Source organism: Geotrypetes seraphini, chromosome 4, assembly GCF_902459505.1.
Source record: "Geotrypetes seraphini chromosome 4, aGeoSer1.1, whole genome shotgun sequence".
NCBI lineage: Eukaryota > Metazoa > Chordata > Amphibia > Gymnophiona > Dermophiidae > Geotrypetes > Geotrypetes seraphini.
In genome coordinates, this window is record NC_047087.1 from 17,261,468 (window position 1) to 17,283,826 (window position 22,359).

Genomic DNA, 22,359 nt, shown 5'->3' on the forward strand with positions numbered 1-22,359 from the left:
CATTTCTCCTTCTATCACCCCTCTCCATTCCCTTCACCACTATGTCCAACATTCCTCCCTCTTGCATCCATTTCAATCTGTCCCACTGTTCCCTTTCCACCACAGTATTTCTCCCTCTCATCTGTACCTCACTCCCTCCCTATGACCAAAAATTCTCCTTTCTTCCATTCCTGCGTACACAACCATTTCTTTCCCTCCCTTCCTCTCTCCCAAGACCATGCCTTCTGTGTCCAAAAACACATTCCCTCCCCCACCTCAGCATCTATTTCCCTCTCGTCCTCTCTCCCAAGTTGGGAGAAGATGCCACAATTCAGGGCCTTGTACAGAAAAGATCAAGCTGCGATTAGTATCTGAGATAATTTGCCAAACGGTAGGAACAACCGGGCCATTTTGATTGGTGGATCTGAGAGATCGAGGTTAAATGACTGCTGAGATAAAGGGGCATATCGGTGGCATGGGTTTTGCAAATGAGTAGCAGGATTTTATAGGTGAGACAGGAAGCCAGTGTGCGGATTTCAGTAATAATAACAATAATTTTATTTTTGTATACCGCAGTACCACAACAGTTCAGAGCGATTTACAGAGGAAGAGACTGTACATACAAGACATTCAGACTAGCTTAGCAAATCGAGAGTAGTCAGGTATATCCAGAGGCATATCAGAGATACAAAGTAGGGAGGGAGTCAGAGAAATTTATCAAAGAGATAGATTTTAATTGATTTCCTGAAGGTGACATGGTCAAATTTCCTGTGGCCGGTGATTTATTTTTGTGGCAGTATTTTGGATCCATTCATAAGAACATAAGAAGTTGCCTCCGCTGAGGCAGACCAGAGGTCCATCTTGCCCAGCGGTCCGCACCCGCAGCGGCCCATCAGGCCTAATTGCCTGAACAGTGCCCCTGACTAATTTTGTAACTGCCTCTAATCCTCTAATCCTATCCCTATAACCTACCTCTACTCCTATCTGTACCCCTCAATCCCTTTGTCCTCCAGGTACCTATCCAAACCTTCTTTGAAGCCCTGTAGCGTGCTCCTGCTTATCACATCCTCCGGTAGTGCGTTCCATGTGTCCACCACCCTCTGGGTGAAAAAGAACTTTCTGGCGTTTGTTCTAAATCTTCCCCCTTTCAATTTCTCTGAGTGCCCCCTTGTACTTGTGGTTCCCCATCATTTAAAAAATCTGTCCCTATCTACTCTTTTTATGCCCTTCATGATCTTGAAGGTTTCTATCATGTCCCCTCTAAGTCTCCGCTTTTCCAGGGAGAACAGCCCCAGCTTTTTCATTCTGTCAGTCTTCTTCATTCATTCAAGCTTGGTGTACTAGGGAGTACTGTACTGCTGATGGTACACCCAGTCTGAATGAATGGCCAAAAAGGACATTTTTGTTCATGTCACCATCTGGTACATAAAACTGAGAGTATCCCATCACTTAATTATAATAATATTGATAATCACATATCTAATCTAATCTAAACTTCTATTTCTGCGTCGCTCATACCTAGGTAGGCTCAAGGCGACTTAAAGAGGGAGATGAGGAAGGAGGAGGGGGAGGAGAAGAGCAGGATAGGAGGGGGTAGGGTAGGGAGAGGGGAAGATATTATATTATAAGACTCATACTAGAGGGCAGAGCAGGTTTTATTGGTGAGAAATTGATCTTCATCTGCCTTCGTTTACTAATTGATTGTGTTATTCTCAGTCACCCGGGGGGGGGGGGGTTGTTCCTTTTGTGAAACAGGTATTAGATAATTCTCACATCTACCTCCTTCAGAATTATCTAAGTCTTTAAGAAACATTTAAAAAGAGATCAGGCCAAATCCATCTGGGAAGCTCCACAAGAGCAACCCAAATGCAGGAAGCCAGTGGCCTGGCCCAGAAGGGTCTTTGGCTCATCCCCCCCCCCTCCTCCGGGAAAGCTGTCCTACCCGCGCTGGCTCGGCCATCCTCTCTCCCTCTTTCTTTGCTGGCATGAAAGCTTCCCTCTCAGCGGCGGCTTTACGTTTGAAGCTGCAGGAAACGTTCAGAATCGGGGAAAGGAAGGGGAGGACGGAGAGGCCGCCATCTTCCGACTGGCAAAGAGCTGCCGAGACTCCAGCCACCACCAAAAAGGATAATAAAGTGAAGAGCCAGTGTCTAAGGGGGTTGATTCACCCTTTATGAGGCTGGAAATGAGACAATGCTCCCCCCCTTTTGTGTTCCGCCTCCCAGCCCTCATCTGCAAGCAAATTCCTACCTGCCCTGCCGCAGCACACAGCCGAACGGAAGTCTTTCCGATGTCAGCACTGACGTCGGAGGGAGGGCTTAAGCAAAGACGAGCCTCGCGGCTCGAGTTGCTTCGAACCCCGCAGGATTCCCGCGACCCTAGGAGGCGTCCCCACGGGATCCCCACGACCCTAGGGGGCGTCCCCACTGGATCCCTGTGACCCTAGGGGGCGCCCCCACGGGATCCCTGTGACCCGAATGGGGAACCCGCGGGATCCCCGCGGGTCCCATGGAATTCCCGTCGTCCCCGTTCCCATGCAGCTCTCTACTCCACACACAAGGACTTTGGACACCCTCAGAGGCCAGCTTTCATATCGATCTTCTGGAGTTATGTGCCATAGGAAATGCTCTAATTGATCCGGTCCTCTCTCAAGCAGGAAATTCTCAACTCGCTTCTCGATCCTTCTTCAATGCAGGTCTTCTCACAACATGAACCTCCAGACTGAAGTTTGCCTGTGTCCTAGTCCTTACAAGAGGCTGAGGGTCATAAACAAAAAGTACTGTAACTGTTAAGATGAAAGAAAATATAGGCTGCAAACACTCATTCCATCACTTAATCATCCACAGCACAAAGGGCCTTCTGGTCGTGGACAATCAACGTGTGCTTTATTACCCACAAAAAGGGACTTAAAATAAAGCACATATTGTTTAGACCGGAAGGTCCTTTGTGCTGTTTTGGGTTTTTTTCTTTTTGCCTTGTACTTTGTTTCCCTCTTCATTTATCACTTAATCGTTCAACATGACCATGAGGCCTGCTGCTTCTCCCCACCAGGCTCTCACTTTGAGTCAGTTAATGAGACAGACTTGACTAAAGAATATGCAAATTAGTACTCATGCAAAATCAGTCTGTAACTCACCCTGAGTTATATAGGGCTTTGGGAATTCCAAAGAAATACCACTTCCAGTCCAAGCTGTTGCTCAGTTGTCTCAGGAGTGTGTGGCGCAGTGGTTGGATCTACAGCCTCAGCACCCTGGGGTTGTGGGTTCAAACCCCGCGCTGCTCCTTGTGACCCTGGGCAAGTCACTTAATCCTCCATAGCTCCAGGTACGTTAGATAGATTGTGAGCCCGCCGGGACAGAGAGGGAAAATGCTTGAGTACCTGATTGTAAAAACCGCTTAGATAACCTAGATAGGCGGTATATAAAATCCTAATAAACTTGAAACTTGAAACTTTATGAATAAGGAATGACACAAACAGATTTGTTCACTTATCCCTTGAACAACAAACTTCCAAGCTTTTTGTTCCAGGCACTTTGCCCCAACCATGTAACTCCAGTTCCTTTCCTTCTACACTGGGGGGGAACGTCTTCCTTGTATGCCTTTCCACCTCTTCCATTTAATAGGGAAAAAGTCTCATCAAATTACATCAGGATTGTGGAGCATGGTTCCTGAGTGTGACCGACTGACCTCTCTTCAACTTTCATCTGACTGACGTTATGGCGATACTGCTAGCTTCCAGGAAACTCTCCACTCAACAATGTTATTGCTTCAAATGTAAGACATTCTCTTCATGGTGTGCACTTATAGCTGTGAACCTTATCTCATCAATTCTTGATTACCTCCTCCATCTGTCTAATTCAGGATTACAGACCAACTCAGTTAGGGTACATTTAAGTGCCATTAGTGCATTCCACACTTGGTTGGATGGGAAACCAATATCCATTCCTCTCACAATCTACTTCATGAATGGCCTGTTGTATACCATGCCTTCCAATAAATCAATAGCTTGGGATTTGAACATCACATTATTTATCCTTATAAAAGCTCCCTTAACCATGTCTCTCTCCTGTTCTCTGGAGCTTCTCACTTGGAAAATTGTATTCCTCATAACTTTCACATCAGCTAGATGAAGTGAGATCCAAACCCTTGTTTCAGATGTACCCTGCCCAAGATTTTACCATGACAGGGTTGTTCTTCTCACACACACCAAATTCCTTCCTAAAGTAGTCTCTGAATTCTTTCTCAGTCAGTCTGTTGTCTTGCCTGTTTTCTTCCCACACACTCATCCTGGAAAAGCAGCACTTCACACTTTTGGACTGCAAGCATGCTTTGGCTTATCACCTAGATCAGGGGTGTCCACACTATTTGGGCTTGCGAGCTACTTTTAAAATGACCAAGTCAAAATGATCTACCAACAATAAAATTTTTAAAAAACACAAAGCACACTGTACGCATAGAAAATGTTAATTATCATTCCTATTCCAGGGTTTTTCAAAGAGGTCAAAGCAGATGACTCTATGCACTGTCACCTCAGTAACAACCATACAAAAATAGACAAATATACCCCCCACCTTTTTACTAAACCACGATAGCAGTTTTTAGCGCAGGGAGCTGCGCTGAATGCCCAGCGCTGCTCTCGACGCTCATGGGCTCCCTGCGCTAAAAAACTCTTGCGGTTTAGTAAAAGGGGACCTTAGTGTAAAATATAGACAGCAGATATAAATTCAGACACATTTTGATCACTAAATTTAAAATAAAATCATTTTTCCTACCTTGTCTGGTGATTTCATGAGTCTCTGGTTGCACTTTCTTCTTCTGACTGTGCATCCAATCTTTGTTCCCTTCTTTTAGCCTGTATGCTTCCTCTCCTCCAGACCTCATTTCCTCCCCCAACTTTCCCTTCCTCTCTCCTTGCCCTTTCTTTCTCTCTGCCTCCCTTTCTATTTTTTCTGTTTCTCTTCTTTCCTTCTGTCTCCCTGCCTGCCTTTTTTCTTTCTTTCTCCCTGCCCTCCCCCAAGCCACTGCCACTCCTTCGGGGACCAGGACCCAAACTGCCATCGGGGACCAAGACCCAAACCACCACCAATAACAGGCCCGAAAGCCGCCGCCGCCCCAAGCTCTCCCTGCTTCAGCCGACCAACATCGCGATCAATCTATTGGGGGGAAATGCTGCATTGCTACCACTAGGGGGTGGAATATTTTCAGTCGCTAAGGACAGGTATGTTCCCTGGAGTCCTGCAGAACTTGCCTGTCCCTCACAATTGAAAAATGTGACAGTAAAACAGCACCCTCTATTGGTGAGACTGTGGGTGGAGGACTCCTGCTCAGCTTAGAGGGAACAGTGGGGGAAATGCTGCCAGGTCCTGCCTTTGCGGAAACAGAAAGTAGGCAGGACCCGGCAGCAAGAAGAGGAAATGCTTCATTAACCTGTCTCCCGCCTTAGCCCGTAGCGAATGCTTGCTTCAGGGCTCTCAACATGTGCGTGCCAGCTTCCCTTCACCCCCCCCCCCCCCCCCCGAACATAACTTCCGGTTTCGAAGAGAAGAGAAGCCGTCACACACACGTTAGAGCCCGGAGCATAAGTTCGCTACGGGCTGAAATCTCCAAGCCGGTTTTTTTAAAATTTTCAGCAGCGGTGGCAGCAGCAGATGACAGCTGGGCCCTAGGGAGAATACAGAAGAAGGCTGATCGGCCCTGTAGATCAGGACGGCAACACGAGTCTAGCGATCGACTCACGTTGCCTTCCTGAGCTACTGGTCGATCGCGATCGACGTATTGGGCACCCCTGACCTAGATTGTACTAAGAAGCCCTCCCAACTCTTTGTATCTTTCGATCCCAACAGACTGGGTACCTGTGTTACCAAGCATATCATCTCAATTTAATTGATGGATCGTCTCTCATATTCGCATTCTTAGGCTGGGTTGATGCTTCAAGGACCTGTCACAGCCATGGCTGCTTCAGTATCTCGTCTTCGGTCTGCCTCCATTGACGTCATCTGCAAAGTGGCTACATGGTCCTCTATCCATACATTTTCCTCTCATTACTGCTTGGAACAAAATTACAGAAGAGACAATTGATTTGGACAAGCAATTCTATGCACCAACTTTCCCTCCAGCCACTTTTTCTTTTATGCCAGGCTCATGTTTGCATGAGAAAGTAGCTGTATAAGAGACATGATCCTGGCAGCTGGAAAGTCTCATTCATGAGATTATCATGTTTGCATGTCCTCAGAGAAAGCGAAATTACTTACCTGTAGCAGGTGTTCTCAGAGAACAGCAACCAAATATTTTCACAACACCCACCCCCCAATCTCCCCTGGGTTGCTTTTTAGCTTTTTTTTACTCTAATGATGGTCCCACGTGTCAACGTCGGGCGGGAGGGCACTGCCTCAAAGACTTAAAGAAACAGTACACTTGGCAGTGTCTGCACCAGGCACCATCAGATGACGTCATCCATTTGTGACAATATATGCCTGCTTTCCACAGAGATCAGTTACTACAGGTAAGTAGCTTTGCTTTATGCTGCTTATCCTAGAAATAAGCAGTAGATTTTTCGGAGTCCATCTTAATAATGGCTTATGAACTTTTTTTTTAGGAAATTATCCAATCCTTTTTTTTTAAACTCTGCTAAGCTAACTAGTTTTACAACATTCTTTGGCAATAAATTCTAGATATTACATTTTGTGGGCCATGAGCTGATGATAGTGATTCTTGGTAAAAAAAAAAAAAATTTTACTCAGAGTAGTTATTGGTTTAAGGTTAGATTTTCAAGATGAAAAATGTGGGACAGCCTTTCAGAAATTATCTACAAGAGGTACAATTGTTGCAGATACTGTTCAATAAGCTGCTCCAGTCCTGAGGCTACAATCATGAAAAAATATGTGGACAGCCATTTTCAATATGAAGTCAAAATCCAAGTTTGGACATTTTGTGGAAGACGCACAAAAATTCAGTACCAAAAATGCCCATTTTCAAAACTGCAAAAATATCTATCTTGTTTTTTTTAAAAATAATCACTTTTCAGATGTGCATCTATCATTTTTAACAATTGAGATATAGGAGGGACCAGCCTTTTCAGTAGACTGATCACATAGACATCCCAGACTGGCCACACAGACGTCCCAGCAGAGCAGAGCAATGAACTTCACATAAAAGGTCCCAAGTACACATCTCGCCATAGCTCCCTTATATTGTGTGGAGATTCCACCAAAACCCAACAATGCATCAAAATAATAGCCCTTATGTCTGTAGGTGTCACCAATATGATGGTCTAGTAGGTTTTGTGTGAGCTCACACGCTCCACCAGAAGTGTAGTAGTTAGAGTGAGATATGGACCTGTGTCTTCTTCTCTGCAGTCCACTGCACTGACCACCAGGCTACTTTAGAGACCTGCTTGCTGCTCTGACTTCCCAGAACATCTGAAGCTATCATACAAGCATACTGGGGGAAGATGAGGGAGGTCATTCCTACATGCAGCCAGTGGTCTGGTCAATTTGGGCACCTTTTGGCATTTTTTAATTGTTAAAACAGGTCTAGCCCCAAACATTCAAATTCTGCCCTGGACGTATTCTAAAATGTTTGATTATGGCATAAAAATGTCCAGGTCATAAGCCCGCTCTTGTCCCGCCCATACCATGCCTCTAATGCCCACTTGAGATTTAGATGAACTGCGATGAACAACATAAATATCCATCTAGAAAATAGGTCTCTTTTACACAGACCATACGAGTCCTGACAATAGGTATTTATTTCATACTTGCAAGTTGATTGCAGAAGGATTAAATCTACATTCTTCAGTTCCACCTCCTTCTCCAGTGCTATAGTGCCCCCTTTAGGTTTTTCCTTCTGTAAGCGAGTTGAGAGGTGTGTTCTGATCTGCTCTTCTAGTCCATTATTACAGTGGTTCTTAAATCTATCCTGGGAAACCCCCAGCCAGTCGGGTTTTCAAGATATCCCTAATGAATATGCATGAGGCAGATTTGCATGCCTGCCATCTCTTTTATATCAAATCTGCTTCATGTATATTCATTAGGGATGTCTTGAAAACCTGACTGGCTGGGGGTCTCCCCATGGCAGGTTTTAGAACCACTGCATTATTATTTTAGGTTATTTTTTTTTAATTGAGACTTTTTTGGTGCTGGAGAGGTCCCGGGTGATCCTGGCGCAGCTCTGCCTGGATAAAGAAGCAGACTCTGGGGAAGTCTGCAGCTGGCAGGGAATCCCTATTTAGGCATAGCATGACTCATAAATCCAAAATTAGATCCCTCTGGGTACCTACCTGGCCAGCTTGCTTTTAAACTTGTGAGCTCAGGATCTGTTCCCTTTGAAGCTAGCTCGCATCCTGATTTATCAGGTACTTGAGCACAAGCCGTTCGCTCCCAGTGTTGGACCCTTTAGGGCTTTAAGGATGAACTGGCTGCGTAGTTTTCTCTCCCCACTCCACGTGGATCCGCGAGGATTGAGGTCTCGGCGGCAACCCAAAGATCCCAGCATTTGAACTGGTGTGCCGAGTGAGGCAGTGTCTTATCTATTCCCAGCTTCTGTGACAGCTGCAGCAGGCTAGCCCAGCACAGACAGACAGTGAGTACTGCCTATGTATGTCTATGGAAAAATTGGGGGGAGGAGGGTCTGAATTCCTAGGTTTTAAAGGTTTCTGGGGTTATTTTTAGGGTTCTTCACCTCTAAAATCTATTTTTTTCAGAACTTTTTGACACCCCCCCCCCCCTCGGGTCATTTTAGCATTTTAGCAGCGGCCAACTTAGATTTTCCCGATTTTGATTAAAAGCCTCCATCTGCCTTAAATACCCCTCGATTTTGTTTAAAAATATTAAGGATGTTTTCCTCTAGTGGAGATTCCCCTTTTTCATGCCAGCTGAGGAGCAGCCATGTGCTGCGGGGCACATGAAGGAAAGGTGGGAGCTTCGGGCTTAGCCCCATCTGGTACCATCAAGGCTGGGGGATCACAGAGGACCCCTTGTTCAGGCAAAAGATGTCAGTCAAGAAGTCAGGTCACCCACCTTTCAGCCCATAGATTCCCAAATGAGAAAAAAAATTTAACCTACTGGATGTACAGAGAAGTCTCCGATACTTAGAGGTAACCAATGAATTTCGTCTTTCAGATCATCTTTTTATCTTGACCAATGCGTGTAGGCTGGGCAGGCCAGCTTCTAAGGCAACCATCTCCAGATGGATTTGTATGGCTGTTTCTGTGGGCGTACATTAGCTGTGGAAAATAGCTGCTGTTTGCTTTGAGAGCTTTGTGGCATCTTTGTAAGCAGAGACGAGAGCCATTCCTCCTGAAAAATTTGTAGAATGACTACATGGTCCATCCTCCATATATTTGCTGTGTTTTACAGGGTGGATGTGGCAGCGAGAGAGGACACAGCTTTTGGTTTCTCAGTTTTAAGGTCAGGCTCATCTGTCGTGCACTAGACTCAGGCAATGGCTTTGGTATGTCACCTGTTCACTTGTCAATATCCTGTACCTTATTGTAAACACCCCCAGTACCTGCTCACTTTGTATTATCCTGTATCCTATTGTTAACACTGTACTCTCTCTAGACACGATTCTCATTGTAAACCGCTTCGAACTTAGGGTATAGCGGTATATAAGAAATAAAATTATTATTATATTGTCAGGACTCATATGCTTTGTGTAACAGAAGGGAAGATTAGGTACTTACCTTGATAATCTTTCTGTTAACAAAGCATATGAGTCCTGACACCCCGCCCTATCAGTCTGAAATTCACCAACCTACTATTCGGACGCACATGAGTCCACAGCTGGAAATTTTTGCATGTCAGTGAGATGTTTAAAAAAATTGAAGAAAATTAAGCTCCATAAGTTTAATGTTGCATTGGGTTGGGTGACTGAAGCATTGTTTAACCTTATTAATTATGTCTTATAGAGCAGAACAGAAATGTTGTAGCGGGGACTCCCTGTTCCTCCTTTTTATTTTTCTGTTTTAATGCTGGTTGATTTCTTTGGTACAAATTGAAAGAGGCACTAGAGAAGGAGATGAAGCTGAAGAATGTAGATTTCATCCTTCTGCAGTCAACTCACGAATATGGGATAAATACTTATTGTCAGGACTCGTATGCTGTGTTAACAGAAATAAAACTATCAAGGTAAATATCTAATCTTCCTTTTGAACATAGCAAATTGGGTTTGAGAAAAATATCCATTTGCCCCTTTATGACATTTTGTGGACATTTTTCTTCTTTGAAAATGAGCCCCATTATCTGTTGGAGAAATGTTATTTGAAAGTGGAGGACTGGAAGAAAACAAATTTTATCAAAATTAATTTGAGAAGAGCCTTGCTGCTGTGGTTGGTGGTTGTGTCAAGGGGGAGTTTGAACGTCAACAGATTCCTCACTGACCATTGAGCTTGAGGTCATACTTGTACTGAAAAGATCTCAAAATTGTGCTTGATAGACAAATTTCATCTTTTTCCCTGTCAGAACAGAATCTTGATCAGGTACCCTAGACAGTATTATTTACCAGTTCGGACTATAGCAATTGGAGGGTTATTTCCAAAACCTGCTAAGTCCATGTTAGTTGTATCAGGCTTAACAGATTTTGGAAAAAGCCCTTCAATTAGGTTCCTTGAATAAATACTGTATTATGGCATATCTACAGTTGTTCAGAACACTGTTGCCAAGTTCATATTTTCTTGTCTCAAGGTGGAAATGGGTGACTACATATTTAAAGCAATTGCACTAAATTATAGTTGTGACCAGGAGTCACTTCAAGCTATTAAAATTTGAATGTAGGATTACAGGTGGCATGACACCAGCTTTTTCAGTTGATTTTAGTGGACGTTTACAATCCAACCCATGTTCTGCATTTACTGGATGATTTCAGATTGAAGCTTCTCTCAGATCTTGGTAGGAAAAGTGAGAGAATATAGAATGGTCAGGCCTTTTTTTTTTGGTTTGGAATTGCATGTCCAAAGATCTAAAAATGGAATTTATGTATGGATTTGCAAAAATCTTATGACGTGGGTCTGTAATTATTTCTTCTAAAATTTGATCGTTTGAAAGATAGACCAGTCTATAGCTTTTAAAAAATTGTACATGATGGTTTTCCCCACTCATATTGATTAAGTGGGATACAAATGTCAAGTTAAATTTAAAATTAAATGTAACAGTTACTTGAGCCTGGTAGGGACCAGGTTTTGGACTTGAGTTGTGTTTCCATAGTGTCCTCTAACTGGATTTCTCACTTTGACAGAATGCAGTAATTTTTCCCCGCCTGTAACCGTGATTCTGCTCATCTTCCTGTGCCTTGAGGGTCTTCTATTTCTTACTTTTACCGCAGTTATGTTTGGCACCCAGATCCATTCCATATGCAATGATGAAACGGTAAGACTTTATCTCCTCTACCTCCTTTTGGTCTGAGTATTAAACTGGTTTCATTTTCTTACACCTGATTTCCAAGCCAAAGACATTGCAAACCCAGATGCATTCTCTTTGACTCTGGCTAGCCTCCTCTAATTTGTAAGAGATGTGTAAGTTTGATATATAGAAATTAAGGTAGACAAAGCAATTTTATGTAGCTGGCCCAATAAAAGAGCAACCTAGCACATTCATTACTGGCATTCAAGTGTGTCCATCATATGAGGTCTATTAAAAAAGTTACAGAACTGATTTAATAAAAAATTATTAAAGAATCTTACAACTTATTCCATTGGGTCCCCTTCAAAGTACTCCACTTCCCTAAGTATACACTTTTCCCAACGTCGTTTCCACTTCAGGAAACAGTCCTTAAATGCATCTTCAGGAATCGCCAAAAGTTGCTGCGTCAAATTTTGCTTTAAGTTTTAATGGTGTTGAATCACTTTCCTTTCAGTGTGGATTTAAGTTAAGGAAACAAGAAAAAGTCAGCAGAGGCCAAGTCAGGAGAGTAAGGGAAGGGAAGAGAAGGCTAGGGAAGAGCTGCCATCGCATTTTTTGTGCAAAATTTGTGAATTTTGATGGTGGTATGAGCGGGCATGTTGTTGTGATGCAGGAGCCACGACTGCTCCCTCCAAAGTTCGGGCCATTTCCTTCTGATTCTCTCACGGAGTCATTTCAACACTTTCAGATACTAATTTTGGTTGACAGTTTGTCCTTGTGACAGAAATTCATAGTGAACAATGCCGTGACTGTCTAAAAGAAACCTGTTAACATCACTTTGAAGTTCGACTGAACTTGCCGAAGTTTTTTTCTTTCTTGTCGATGTTTTGGTTCTCCATTGAGATGATTGAGCTTTGGTTTCCACATCATAACCGTAGACCTATGGCTCATCACCAGTTAACACTTTACCAAGAAATGTTTCGTCTTCGTTTGCCTGCTCAAGAAGATTCTGACAGATCATGATTCAGTGATTGTTCTGATCATCGGTCATCAACCATGGTACAAACTTTGCCACAAGGCGAGACATCCCCAGCTTCTCTTTTAGAATGTTGTGGCATGAACCAATGAAGATGTTACTTTCCTCTGCCAATTCTCTAACAGTTAATCACCTATTAGTGTGCACAAGAACCCTCACTTGATCAACATGATCATCATCAGTAGATGTTGATGGTCTTCCAGTTCACAAATCATCTTCCACTGATTAACGACCACTTTTGAAGTGTGAATATCATTCAAAACACCTTCCACAACTCATTACATGTTTCCCATAAGCTATTTTCAACATTTCGTAAGTTTCTGTAGCGGTCTTACCCAATTTAAAACATAACTTCACATTATAGCGCTAATTGAAGTCATACATGATGAAAAATAGCTGATCACAAAAATACACCTTCACAAAAACGGCTGTAGCTTGGAGACGAAAACAAATATTAACAAACAGAAAAAAGGAGGCTACTCTTGAGGTTTCAAGCTACTCAATACTGCCTAGTATGTCTCAAAAGAACTTCATGTTGGCGTGCAATTCAAACTGTCCTGGAACTTTTTGGATAGATTTTGTATTACTACAAAGTAAGCCAAGCAGAAAGCTGTCAAAATATGCAAGTAATTATTGCTTAGTCTGCATGGGCTCCTGCAGGGAGATTGATCCTTTCTGTTGATTCTCCTTTCTTTTCAGGTTGTCATCTTTTTCTTAACATCACCGAGGTGTATCTTAAAAAGACTTTTCATAGAAAAGTAGTCTAGATAACTTTGTCCAGATAAAGATTTGTCTAGTTAAGCATTGGGAGTTAACTCAATAAATAACAATATTATTTATTTATTTTTTATATTCTGCAATAATCTTGCTTAGAGAATGACATGGGGAAAAAATCTGTTCCCGTCACCTCCCCGTCCCCAGCTCACCGTCCCCTTCACCGCCCTGTCACCATCACCGCCATCCCCTTCACCACCCTGTCACCGTCACTGCCATCCCATTCACCGCCCCGTCACCGTCCCCGCAGCATCCATATAAGCCTCAGTACTGCAAAACACCATGAAGACAGAAGAGAGTCCTGCCACTACTACTACTGCACTGAGAATCTGTTTCAGTGCCTCTGCCCTGTAGTAAAAACAGAACATAAAATAAATCAATTGACTTGTCCTCACTTGCAATGACGTGTCGCCCATGTTCACTTATAGCTCGAATCAAGTTAATTGTGCACACTAAAAATGCCCACCTGAGCACATAATCATGCAGATGCTGCAGTACAATGAGCAACAGGAGGATCTGGAACGTGAGCACAGGCAGGCAGTGATACAAAAACAGCAGACACCCGACCAATTGCAGCGTTCTGCCATCTCCCTCCCTCCACCTCACCTTAGATGTAGAGTATGCCGGCCTTCTTTTTCGCCCAGCCGCACGCGCGGCTGCTCATTTGTTCAATATTCTCCTCTGACGCAACCGGAAACAGGAAGTTGCAGGAGAGGAGAAGATTGATCAACTCGAGCAGCCGCGCGTGCGGCTGGGCGAAAAAGAAAGCCGTCATACTCTACATCAGTGTTTTTCAACCTTTTTACACCCGTGGACAGGCAGAAATAAAATAATTATTTTGTGGACCGGCAAACTACTAGGACTAAAATTTAAAAACCATCTCCGCGAGCTGGGTCACCTCAGTAACTATAGAAAAATAGACAAATATAGTGCAAAATATAGACAGCAGATATAAATTCTCAAAACTGACATGTTTTGATCACTAAATTGAAAATAAAATCATTTTTCCTACATTTGCTGTCTGGTGATTGATTTCTTGAGTCTCTGGTTGCGTTTCCTTCTGTCTGTGTATCCTTTCTTTCATTTCTTTCTTTCTGCACTCTGGCCCAAGAATTGTCCCTTTATTCCCTCCCTCTTTCCTTCCCATGTCTTTAGTGCCCCCAGTGCCTCCTTCCCATGTCCTTAGTGCCCCATCCTGTCTTTAGTGCCCCCAGTGCCTCCTTCCCATGTCCTTAGTGCCCCTTCCTGTCTTTAGTGCCCCCCAGTGCCTCCTTCTCATGTCTTTAGTGCCCCCAGTGCCTCCTTCCCATATCCTTAGTGTCATTCTCTACACCCGACCTAAGTATAACTTGTACTTAAGAATGCGGTTGCAGCTTCATTTGATTTCACTGAGCAGTATTTGCAGTGGCATCGACTCCTCCTCTTCTCCTGTAGCAGATTCAGGAATGATGCACGGCCACATCAAGAACAGTGTGGTTGTGCATGCTGTACCTTAGAGGGAACACTGATAGGAACAGACCACCCTTTTGTCAGCTGTGAGCAGAAGTCAGCAGCAAGAATCTTAAAATCTACAAGTTCTGAGTTGCATCAAATCTGACTTAAGAACAGCTTTAAAAACGTAACTCGTTCTTAACCCGGGGACTGCCTGTACAGACTTCTATACCCTGCCCTGGGAACTATAGGTATTTTTCGACATGTACAGGCTATTTTATAATGCCTAATAATCTTAGAAATCCTCTTAATGTATGAAACCAGAGAGTAGCGAGAGGATTTAGAATAAGTTAATGACCAGGGCAGAGTCTCAGCACTTCCTGGCTTATGGAAGTTTTAACAATAATAATAAGTTTTGTCAGAGATTTAATATCCCCTAACTTGTTAGGCCAAAGAAGCAAGAAGGGAAATGTTTTCTGAGTTTTGTAAGCAATAAGAAGTGTGTTCAGTATTTCTGGACAGTCATCTAACTGGGGTGTTAGGTCAGGTGTAGAGAGATGGACTAATTGTTATGATTTAGTAGCCCCAAAAATTTTACACCATTTTTTTTTTTGTTGGATGTTTTTTCATGCACATAAGCATTGCCTCTGCTGGGTCAGACCAGGGGTCCATCATGCCCAGCAGTCCGCTCCCGCGGTGGCCCCCCAGGTCCATGACCTGTAAGTGATCCTTTTATTCCCTAGTCTTTTAATATCCTCTATCTATGCCCTTCAATCCCCTTCTCCTTCAGGAAATCATCCAATCCCATTTTGAAACCCAATATCGTACTCTGTCCTATCACCTCCTCTGGAAGCGCAGAATAAATGTTGGAAAGACCATGCACTCTTAGAAGTGTATGTCAGTTACACCAGCGTCTCTCAGTTCGGTCCAGAATATCCACAATGAATAGGCCTAAACTTGATTGGCATAAACTGCCTCCACTGTATGCAAACTTCTTTCCTGCATGTTCCTTGTGGCAAGAGGGGATTCTAGGACCAAGTTGAGAAACACAGAATTACACCACAACTGCTAATTAGTGCCAGTTTGTCTGCCTGCTAACCCCAGTTATTGGTTCTTATTTCCAATTAAGTTCATTTAGGACCAATTAGCTAGTGTTACATGTGTAACTCGACCCTATTTTTTAACTCAGCATGCCCATCTGAAGGCATCTTTTATAGACTTGGAAGTTAGTGTGTATTCTGTAAGAAAAATATGCCCTCCTTACACAGAGCCTGCAAATGCACTCTTATCAGCAAACATTTCTTCCCAAGGACAGCTCATCCTTACTATCAAAGCGTTGCAAGTAATACAAAACTCGGCCGCACGACTGCTTATGGGAGTAGCTCTATGCGAGCATATTTCCCCTATTCTGAAGAGATTGCATTGGCTGCCCATAGCATTCCACATTAAATTCGAAGGTTTGAAACTCGTACATTAGGGTGTTTATGATTTTCTACCATTCTATTTGGATAAATGTTTGATGTTGCATATTCCATCACGGAAGCTGGGATCTGAGAATCATTTATTGCTGGACACAAAAAAGAGAGAATAATGTCCAGCATGTACAAATGAAGAGCTCTTTTTTCTCTGTAGCCGGTCCGCTGATGTGGAATGCCTTGTTAGGAACGTTACATCTTTGTAGAACCCTCCTGCAATTTAGGAAGTTACTTAAAACTCATCTCTTTGTTCAAGCTTTTTTTTAAGTGAATATATAACAGTTGTTGAGTAATGTTTTTACTAAAAAATGGTTTATTTAACTGAAGAATGATGGTACTTAAGAATTAATCTGGATGCAGTTATGTTGAGGCTATGCAGATATATGAAAATACAAAGTTACAATATTCTATCTGATGTGTTTTTTATATATGGAAATTTTAAAGGCGGATTAAAAATCCTCTATAATAAAACCCTAAGCGCGCATGTGCACTTAGTGTTTTGTGATCCCTGCCACCGTGCTGTGTGCCTATGTGCCGAATTCGATTTCCAGTGCATGGGGCGGCTTGTGGCGACTGCGGTGGTGGTTAGACTCCTGCGCTGCCGGGATGCCTCTTCTCACCCCTGGACCAGCAAATGCAGCAGCCGCGGGGCTTTTGCTAGGCTGGCCCACTTCGATAATGCAAGGTGGGCTGGCTTAGCAAAAGCCCCGAGGCTGCCCAGGCTAGGGAAAGGAGAAGGCCTACTGCTGGACAGGGGGAGCAGGGAAGAGGTGCTGCTGGACAGGGGGGAGGTAAAACATAGGGAGAAGGGCTGCTGCTGGACAGGGGGAGCAGTGAAGGGGAGCTGCTGGACAGGGGAGGAGGTAAAATGAAGGGAGAAGGGCTGCTGCTGGACAGGGGGAGCAGTGAAAGGGTGCTGCTGGACAGGAGGGGGGTAAAATGAAGGGAGAAGGGCTGCTGCTGGACAGGGGGAGCAGGGAAGGGGTGCTGCTGGACACGGGTGAGGTAAAACGAAGGGAGAAGGGCTACTGCTGGACAGGGGGAGCAAGGAAGAAGTGCTGCTGGACAGGGGGGAGGTAAAACAAAGGGAGAAGGGCTGCTGCTGAACAGAGGGAGCAGTGAAAGGGTGCTGCTGGACAGGAGATAGGTAAAATGAAGGGAGAAGGGGTGCTGCTGGACAAGGGTGAGGTAAAAGGAAAGAAGAAGGGCTACTGCTGGACAGGGGGAGCAGGCAAGGGGTGGTGGTGGACATCCAAGGAAAGAGAGACAAAGAAAAAGACACACACATCTATTCTAGCCCTGTTAATGTAACGGGCTTAAAGACTAGTGTTTTAAATAAATAAATACTAATTCATATCTTGAAGTCCCTTTGAGCTCGCCTTTTCTCTGATTCCAAGGCTGTGCTACTCAGTTGCAGAAATTTGCATTCTAATATGTCAGTTTCTCATGAGCAGGATCCTTGATTCAGGAATTTGCTTTCATGAGCCTGCCTTCTCATTCTGCGGGTTAACACATGTCACGTCTTCCTTGCGTGCAGGAAATTGAAAGGCTTAAAAGCGAAAAGGCTACGTGGGAACGCCGGCTGCGCTGGGATGGCATGAGATCTGTGTTCGGAGGACCACCTTCCTTCCTTTGGATCAATCCTTTTGCTGGACTTCAGATCAGGCGGTTCCTCTTGAGGGCAAGAAAAGGCGAAGCGGAGTTTTCTGTCTGAGCACGTCCTGTCAAAATGGAACTTTCAGTAGCACTATAACTTATTTATTTAGTGCCAGGAATGACACTTATGGATGACCTTTGACCAATTTGGACTGAGACAGAACAAAGAGAAAAAAAATTGCTTGTACCAAGCAAAGTTTTGTACAGTACATTTATAAAAGGTATCGCAGATACCTGAATAGATTATTTTGGAACTGAAAATTGAATGCAGTAGCTAGTTGCAAGCGGGACAGTGAAAAAACAAAATGCATAACTTCATTTAATAAGCCAAAAGGTGCTTGTAATTTTAATTTATTGTTTTATAGGTTTGAATTTTTCATCTCTGAAACCCATTATTTTTTTAGTTTGATAAAAAAATATTGTTTTGGAGTAGTATGTATTTTTTTTTTTTTTTTTTTTTATTTCATCAAAAATCTGTGTTTTAAGACAATCAGCAATGATGGGAACAATTATTAACAGAGGATGAAAACCATAGCAGAGAGAGTCCTCATCCCCTGCTAAGACAGTGACTACTGCTGGTAAGTGGCTCCATGATCTTTTGGAATTCCTTCTTTTACTGTGGTTCTGTGTCCTTGTATCACATGAATGGAAAAGCCCATCTCCACCTTCTTAAAATCTTTTACGTAGATAACATATAATGTCAAATATACTCCTCAGGATAAGCAGATAATAGCTAGGCAGTGCTTTTGTTAGGCAGTATTACTATGGTTAAAGAACCTTCAAACAACTTATACTGGGATTAAACAATCCATTTTTATCAGACTGTGGTGATGTAGGTCGCATGGAATCTTGCTACTCTTTGAGATTCTGCCAGATATTTGTAACCTGGTTTGGGCACCTGTGGAAATAGGGTACTGGACTAGGTGAACCTTAGGTCTGGCCCAGTATGACAGTTCTTATGTTCTTATATCATTATGCTGGATAAAAATTTGCAGCATACTTTTCTGCAAAAGAATGATCTTTTCTTGAGATCCTACAGCTGCCATAAAGATACTGTGTTGGCAAAGATGTTGTTTCCCGAGCACCAGTAATTCACCATTTTCTGCAGGGAGCACACCATTCGGAGCCGCGTGGCTACGCAACAGATCTGTGCACACGCTGTGGCAGTCGCTGGACAAGGTAGTGCTGTGTGGAAGGGTTGCTTTCGGCACCTCCTGCCTTCCTGCAGATGGACTTAAGTTTGATGTGGCGTCCAGGGCAGTTGCCCTTTTTTTGCTCACTTTCGATGGCTGTGCACATGAATTCTGTTTATACAAAATACTTGTTTTTTGTTTCCTGCATAGACCACCAGGTCAAATCACACTGTGCCTTGTGTTTTGTGTAGATTTGTACCCATAGGGGAATGGTTACATTCCGTGAATCTGCAATGCTTTCTGAATCCAGGAACCTGGCTTGCTTTTTTCATTGTGTGCAGGCCATTGATTCAGTATCTTCACATGTTTCTAGCTTCTCACTCTATTTCTGCTTGTTATTTTCAATAACCCCCTTCCCTTTTTAAGTTCTAGAAACATTCGGGCCAAGAGTTGGAAAAGGCTGGGAGACTACTTGTTGGGTCTATATGCAGAATTTGTAAGCCACCCTCTACTCTTCAAATTATTTTGAAAAGCATAGGTGAAGCCAGTGAGATCTGATGATTTGCTTATTTCAATATTTCCTGCAAGGCAAGAAAATAATTCAGAGCAGTTTATATTTCTCTCAAGCCACCATACTAGTGTGACCACATCAGCACAGACCAGTTAATTAGCATAATGCTGTTCTGTAGGACACATGTAGCTTGGCAATATCAGTGGTGTGTTATTTTTGCAAAATCTAGATATCAGTAATGAAACTACTATTAATTGACTGGTTTTGCAAGTAAATATAAAATAATTAAGGCAAAAAAGTGCAAAATTTGACATGCATGTGTGGTTTCTGATACGCAACCCATAGAAAATATGATGCAGTATTACATATTTGAATAGTTAAAATGGAAAACTATACAGACAGCACTGTGTATTTTATGCTTTTCTGTCCCATATAGCGTTTGACCTCTTAAACTTATCAGTAATACGTTTGTGTTCTCAGATTCCATATCTGTTTTTCCAGTAGGGGAAGAGGAGAAGATGTTTGGGGATAAAAACTTCTTAAGAACTCCTTTTATCAAGCAGTGGCATAAATGCTCTGACACTCATAGGAATCCAATGAGCGTCGGAGCATTTACCTTACTAGCCTGCGATAATAAGCTCTACCACTACTTGATAATAGGAGCCCTTAGTTTGCTGAAAATGTATTAAGTCATTTTAGTGCATTGCCAAATTCTTAAGGAAGGTCCACAATTATTTTTATGAAAATATACCTTTCCAGTACGGTTAAATCTAGGCGTAGAGTTGTATGAATTAGGATCATATTTATGTAAAATATGCCTCATTTCAGCTAGTATGCAGCATCAGACTATCAATCCCAAACATTAGACCACGCCTCCCCTTTGTGATTTATTAGTAAATGAAGGAAACCTTCTCAGCTTCTTTTTTTTTTTAATGTGAAGCGACCACAATGAATTTTAACAGCCATTCTAGTGGTTCTCAAGCTGATCATTGTGATCCCTCTAACCAGTCTAATTTTCAGGATAGCCCCAGTGCAAATCAAGAGACATGCATTGATTCATGCACATTAATTGAGGATTGGTGTGGGAAGGGGGGGTGGGATACTTCAGGACCTATTGAAAACCACTGAGCAGGACCATACTGAGAGCTGTGTGAGCAGCATAGCCATACAGGGCTCAAAGGAGACGGCGTGGAGGGCACAAAAGGACATGTCGCACCGGGTGCAATTTCAGCTCGTTACGTTCCTAGCTAAAAGATCCATGACCCAGACCCTGGCCTCATGAACAAAGAACTACCTAACTATTAATGTATATATAAAACTTTTGAAACTGTATAGAAGTGTTCTTTTTGTGATATGTGCGCAGACCTTGGCAGTATATAAATGGACTCTTTCCATCCAGTTGCAGCCAAATGAACAAAAATGTTGTAACAGTCTGAGATCATCAAAATATAGGAGTTTCTTTGCTCATCGACTGATTATTGAAATACGTGAGTTTCTATGCTCAGCAATGTTCATCGAAATATGGGAGCTGCTAGACTTATCTACCCATCTGTTAGAAAGCTGGAGAGGAACATGACTAGGTCAGTTGATCTGTATCTTCTGTCACTTAACTATCTTTTGAGGCCAGTTTACTAAAGTGCATTAATGATTTTGCAAGCGCTTATTAGTGCATGCAACCTTGTTCGTAAGCAACAGAATTTTTAAGGCACGTTAATTAGCAAAAAGGTGTGCTAATGAGATTTTAAAATATATATGTAAAAGAGCTCTATTAATATATAGAAAATGAATTTGTATTAAAATGCACAAATGAACACTTAACTTGTTAATGCAAAAAAAAAACAAAAAACCTTGTACCTCGGAGTGTAGTACCTCAAAAAGTCTTTTGCACTTAACAGCCAGCGTAATGTGCTAATTTTAATGCTAGTAAATCAATGCAAAGCTTACTTGCATGTATTTAACATAGGTTGTTAAAGTAAAAGCAATGTGTAGTAACTGGTGATATTATTGCACTATAATACAGTGGCCTCGGTGTATGTTGTTAGTGCCATAGCTGGAGTTCCCCAGATTTCTACATTTGGCATTTTAGCAGCTTTCTTCCAAATAAACTGAACAGAGAATTGTTTGCACAGATGGAAAGAGTCCTACAATCTGTTGATTAAGAAACAGACTTTTTGAAAAAATGGAAAAAGAATTCAAGTCGCTGGGACCCTGTGGTAAGCAACTATATGTGAGATCAATTTGTTTTTGGCTTTTGAAGCCCTTGTTATATTGTAAAAAATTTTTAATGTAAAATAAAAGCAACTAAACAATAATGGCCATTTATTTTTAAAATGTTTTTAAGGAGTTGTGGATTTAAAGGACCTATTATGGGAGTTCCAGCATCCTGTTAGGCAGCTGTACATGTATTTTCTACCCCCAAAGAACAGCCAGAGATTGCTCAGTTCTGTGGATCCCCCTTCTCTAGTCTATATGCAACATTATTCTCTTGAAAACACAGTCTGCTAAATATTCAAAAGATTTTAACTGGGCTCCTGCATGGTTAAATCCTGCTAATCCGGCATCTGATATTCAGCAGCATTTAACAGGTTAGTACAGCACCCCCACCCCCACCTCACCCCTTTCTATATCCGTGGGTTTACATAGAAACATAGAAAATGACAGCAGAAAAGGGCCATAGCCCATCAAGTCTGCCCACTCCAACAACCCTCCCCTAATCTACACTCTATCACTCGTCCCCAAGCTGCCCTCCTCTATGCTACCCTCGTAGGGATCCGACGTGGGCATCCCATTTATTCTTAAAATCTTGTATGCTGCTGGCCATGATCACCTGCTCTGGGAGCTCGTTCCAATGGTCCACCACTCTTTCAGTGAAGAAGTACTTCCTGGTATCCCCATGAAATTTCCCCCCCTGATTTTCAACGGATGTCCTCTTGTGGACGAGGGTCCTTTTAGAAGGAAAATGTCATCTTCCACCTCTATTCGACCAGTGATGTACTTAAACGTCTCTATCATATCTCCCCTCTCCCTA

The 22,359-nt window shown here is 42.7% G+C and overlaps 1 protein-coding gene across 4 annotated transcripts in view; it reads left to right on the plus strand.

Annotated features, from left to right (window-relative positions):
* ZDHHC7 (zinc finger DHHC-type palmitoyltransferase 7) overlaps positions 1 to 21,215 on the plus strand; it is a 153,026-nt gene extending 131,811 nt beyond the window's left edge. For all 4 annotated transcript variants that reach the window (XM_033942182.1, XM_033942185.1, XM_033942183.1 and 1 more), the window contains 2 exons: positions 11,212 to 11,342; positions 17,569 to 21,215. In XM_033942182.1, the coding sequence (XP_033798073.1) occupies positions 11,212 to 11,342; positions 17,569 to 17,745 (308 nt within the window). In that variant the 3' untranslated portion in view covers positions 17,746 to 21,215. The remainder of the gene's footprint in view (positions 1 to 11,211; positions 11,343 to 17,568) is intronic.
* The last annotated feature ends 1,144 nt before the right edge of the window (positions 21,216 to 22,359 follow it).